Source organism: Sebastes fasciatus, chromosome 11 (genome assembly GCF_043250625.1).
Source record: "Sebastes fasciatus isolate fSebFas1 chromosome 11, fSebFas1.pri, whole genome shotgun sequence".
Classification (NCBI taxonomy): domain Eukaryota; kingdom Metazoa; phylum Chordata; class Actinopteri; order Perciformes; family Sebastidae; genus Sebastes; species Sebastes fasciatus.
Window position 1 is genome coordinate 18,500,159 of NC_133805.1, and position 4,062 is coordinate 18,504,220.

General features: G+C 41.6%; 1 protein-coding gene across 3 annotated transcripts; it reads left to right on the plus strand.

Annotated features, from left to right (window-relative positions):
• The first annotated feature begins 993 nt into the window (after positions 1 to 993).
• thpo (thrombopoietin) lies at positions 994 to 4,062 on the plus strand. 3 transcript variants are annotated; one of them, XM_074651308.1, is made up of 5 exons: positions 994 to 1,164; positions 1,281 to 1,405; positions 1,503 to 1,664; positions 1,827 to 1,991; positions 2,793 to 4,062. In XM_074651308.1, exons 1-5 carry the CDS (start codon positions 1,152 to 1,154, stop codon positions 2,937 to 2,939), a joined length of 612 nt encoding a protein of 203 aa, XP_074507409.1. In that variant the 5' UTR covers positions 994 to 1,151; the 3' UTR covers positions 2,940 to 4,062. The 3 variants fall into 3 exon arrangements, with proteins under 3 accessions (XP_074507409.1, XP_074507410.1, XP_074507411.1); XM_074651309.1 differs by having other exon boundaries at positions 2,796 to 4,062; XM_074651310.1 differs by having other exon boundaries at positions 1,578 to 1,664.

Below are 4,062 nucleotides of genomic sequence, written 5' to 3' on the forward strand. Positions count from 1 at the left end.
GTAAGTGTAAAGTGCGCCAGTGGTTAGAGTCCAAGATGGTTGCAGATAGTGCATGTTTAAAGGTAGATGGTGCATGTGATAGTGCATGTTTAAAGTTCTTAAAGTCCTAATAGTTCTCATATGGTCAATCATGGCACAGTAAAGGGCTTGGGCACCAAATAGAAGAGGGCAGGGGCTCAGTCAGTGTCCAGGCTGAGGGGTGATGGGGTTGAGGATGGATGGTGAATGCATTCCCCCATGTTTTTCTCTTATCCATGTCTTTGACAGCTATTATACCTCCTCAGCCCCCCCACATACATGGTAATTGAATTGGGAGCGTCACCACGTCCTCCAGCTGTGTCCCCAACCCGATGGATGATTGTATGTGTCCGGGTATAAAGACCTCTTGTCCACTTCTCCTTCTGGATTCAGGCTGCTGCTGGGTGAAGGCTATTAAAGGGTAATCACGTTGGCAGTGATTTTACCTTGTCCTCCCTGCAAAGACCACAAGCCTGTAAAAATACACGAAGCAGCTTCATACTGTATAGTCAGAATGTAAGTTATTATTACCAAAAAGAAGTTACAAAATAAAAATCTGGGCACAATTTGGACCTTTTATAAGCTTTTGTGAACCAAAATGTGAAACTAGTCTGGCTTGCTGGCACATTAACAACCTTCTACATGGGATTGTAGTCTAAAAACACTTTTTTCCATTACAGACACAGTTAAATCACCACAAACTACACACCCACATTTTGCTTCCACAAACCCACTCTATGTGTGGGCTGTGTAGCTCCCTCTGATACCCATTACACAGCTGTGTAAATGGAGTCTTTCACAATAATAAATCATTAACCTTTTAGTCAGCAAGCATGCTGTCCCCTCAACGCTACCGAAAGCCAACTCCAAATCGTCCCGCTAATATCTATGAAATGCCATTTTCAGTCTATAACATTTTTTGTTATGCTGCGCAGTGGGGAAGTTGGAGCGCATCCTGCTCTCGGGCTAGATAACACTCTCACTTCCCACTGCTGAATGAGAAGGTGGGAAAATCAAGTGGTGAGAAGACAAAAAGGACGCACAGCTCCTCCACAGTGGACACAGGGCATTTTCCACCTGGCACATTTCTTAATGGAACAAATGTCGATTCATCGGGAGCGGCCGAGCAGGGCATGGCTTTAAGCAGTGAGTAGTGAGCCTATAAAGAGTTTGACTTGTGAGGATTTTAATGCACTTGTTGTAAACTGAACAAGCTGGATTGTGGTGCCTCGGCTTCAGCGTTTGTTTATGTGTTGGTCCAGGATTCCTGCTGCTCTGTATGGTAGCCTCTGAGGTGTGGGATGCTGAGACCAAACCCATGGATTTTGTTTGTAATAAAGGCGCTAGGAGGGCTATGAATATTGTGGCAGAGATGGAGAGTGCACTGGTGAGGATACGACTCTTACAGATACATTTCTCTGTCTCCCTTCCTCTTGCTGGGGGTGATGCAACTAATCCTCATGTATGTCTGTTTTTACCTGTAGTCTCCCATCAGTCTGTCTCTCTGTAGTCCACCCATTTGTCTGGCTTCTGTCTCCTCCATGTGTCCTCCCTTGCAGAGTGACTGTAATGGCTCGACAACCCTCTCCACACCGGTTCAGCTACCATGTACCGAGCTTCATGTTGCATCTTGGGAAAACAAATCAGTATGTTGGCACATGTATGAGTCCAAACTCCTCTACCACAATAGTTGTCTTACTTGTTGGATTGAGTGGTTTATCTCGTCTTTTATAACATCCTCTTAAAACATATCTCATTGTTTTTCTTTTTCTGTGTGTGTGTGTGTGTGTGTGTGTGTGTTACCGCAGCACCAGGAGAAGAGAGGAGACATAGTTGCATCCTTGAGGCTTCTTATTGAAGGTGTGAAGGTTATGAGGGCCCCCAGCCAGCCAGGATGTGGCACTTCGCTGCTGCAGAGACTGGAGAACAACATCAACAACCACCTGCTCATTATCACACACCTTCAGCTGAGTGTAAGAAGCAGTCACAGTGATAAGCTGCATGCAAACAAGCACTGATTTTGGTGATTTGTTGGTCAAAAGAAGTGTGTACATGTTGAGGTTAAAATTGCTATAAATGAAGCTGCAACGTTTCTGGATGTCTTGGATACATATAACCATATATTTCACTGTTGATAAGCTCCCAAATGCACATCAATACAGACTATAGAATGCTTTTGAAACAGCCTAGGCTTCTCAGAAACTTTCACTTTTGATTTTATCATCTGGGTGCCTTTTGACCTGTAAATCAAAGACAACCAGGCTCACTCTGTCTTCGTCTCTCGCACAGAAACAGAGCCAAGTAAAATGTAGCTGTGTGTCGATGATGAACATTAACAAAATATGAGTGAAAAACGTGTTGATGGGCCTCTCTCGCACTGATTTGCATTGGATTCAGAGGCATTATCGGTTTCCTCTGGTGGGGAAATATCCTGGTTTCTCATAAATCTGTGGCTCTCTGGAGTATCTGTGCCCTGGGAGTGATGATGTTATGCTGTGTGACCTCCACGCCTTCCTTCCTCAGGACAAGAAGAAGATAGCAGTGCATACTTTCCCAGTGAGACACAGTACAAGATGGATGCCATGTGATCTTTGTTTTACATAATATCCTGAAATGCGGGAAGTTGATCTGTGGATTATCTGCTGTCAATAATCAGCGTGTCTATCAGATTTTTAATCTTCAATGGGTGTTATGTCAGCCTCCTTTTCTCTTGGGGTTTTTTTCGGTTTCAATTTTACAACTACCCTCATTTGTGTGTTTTCTGTTTGGAACAGCAGGGGCCAGTGGTGAGTCCGGCACTGTCTTGTGTTCCTCGAAGCACCCAGAGTCTGAGCACAGTCCTGTTGAACTACAACCGGCTCATCTCAGGCAAACTGGATCGGCTCATGGTTGACCTGGAAGACAGATGCATTTCCCAGTGACACAAGAACAACTTCAGTGGACCTAATGCTCTTCACAAACTGGGGGATGAGTTCAAACGAAGCCCCAGGGCAATGAAAGAAGAATGAAAATCCAACTGATCAAAACAGCTGGAGTAATGTGGATATCCTCCTCAGCTTGTTGTCTTTTTTCAAATTTCTAATATGTGAAAAGTTTGCTTTTGTATAGTTGTGACGTGTAGACTCTTTAAGAGTAAAAAGAAGAAATACATCCTTCTCTGCTGGTCATTAAGAGGAACTACAGCTGGAGAAGTAGAGGGAAATGAAAGGCAGCAATATGTCTGCAATTATGAGCCTCATGGACAAATGAATGTATGATAGGAAGACAGTTTTTTGTATCATTCTACATATAACTATGCTTTAAATTTTGTTGTAGGCCCATAAAACCAATACAAGCCTACAATCTGCCAAAAGGCAGGTATCTTTTCTTTTTTTATATAGTATGTAGCTTATGAGCAGCTTCTCCAAGTCTCCACTGGATGCAAAATTATCATAATACAAATGATTGTTTCACGTCAGGTTGTTGTCCAGCTTGATCACGTGGCCAGAACCAAAAAGTCAGTTTGTTTGGATTCATGTTTTCATGCCAGATTTGTTTTGCTCCTTAGTTAGTGCTACAAAGGTCTTGCAAAGTGGATGGAAACTCGCAGTCCATTCAGTCCCAAAACTGTTTTTTCTTTTTTTTTTTATTTCATTCTGTTTTTTATGCAAATAATGTTACTGCTAGACAGTCCTTGTACATTAGCCGAATGAAAATAACCAAAGACACTTACTTAAGAATAATATAGACTGGAAAAGTGTTGCTATATACATTTCTGGTCTGAATTTAGTGAGCAAATTTAGTTTATTCTCAATGCACTTTTAGATCTTATCTCTGTTTACATTTTTATTTTAAATGTTATTGATTTTCTGTAGATGTGTTGATGTTTCTATGTAAGCTATTGCTTTTTTCAATTCAGTATAGCTTTGTGAATTTCTGTAAGTAAATATCCAGATTTTGCATTTAAGAGGATATTTTTGCTACACTTTATATTGATGCAAATGCTGTTTATGATACAAAACCTTTGCAATATAATATGCAATAAACTCTGTCTGATTACATTCA

Excerpts from the sequence above, each read along its gene's own strand:
- thpo (XM_074651308.1), top strand. Across the intron at positions 1,665-1,826 it reads CATCTTGGGAAAACAAATCA|CACCAGGAGAAGAGAGGAGA; the intron begins GTATGTTGGCAC and ends GTGTTACCGCAG. Across the intron at positions 1,992-2,792 it reads TCACACACCTTCAGCTGAGT|CAGGGGCCAGTGGTGAGTCC; the intron begins GTAAGAAGCAGT and ends TGTTTGGAACAG.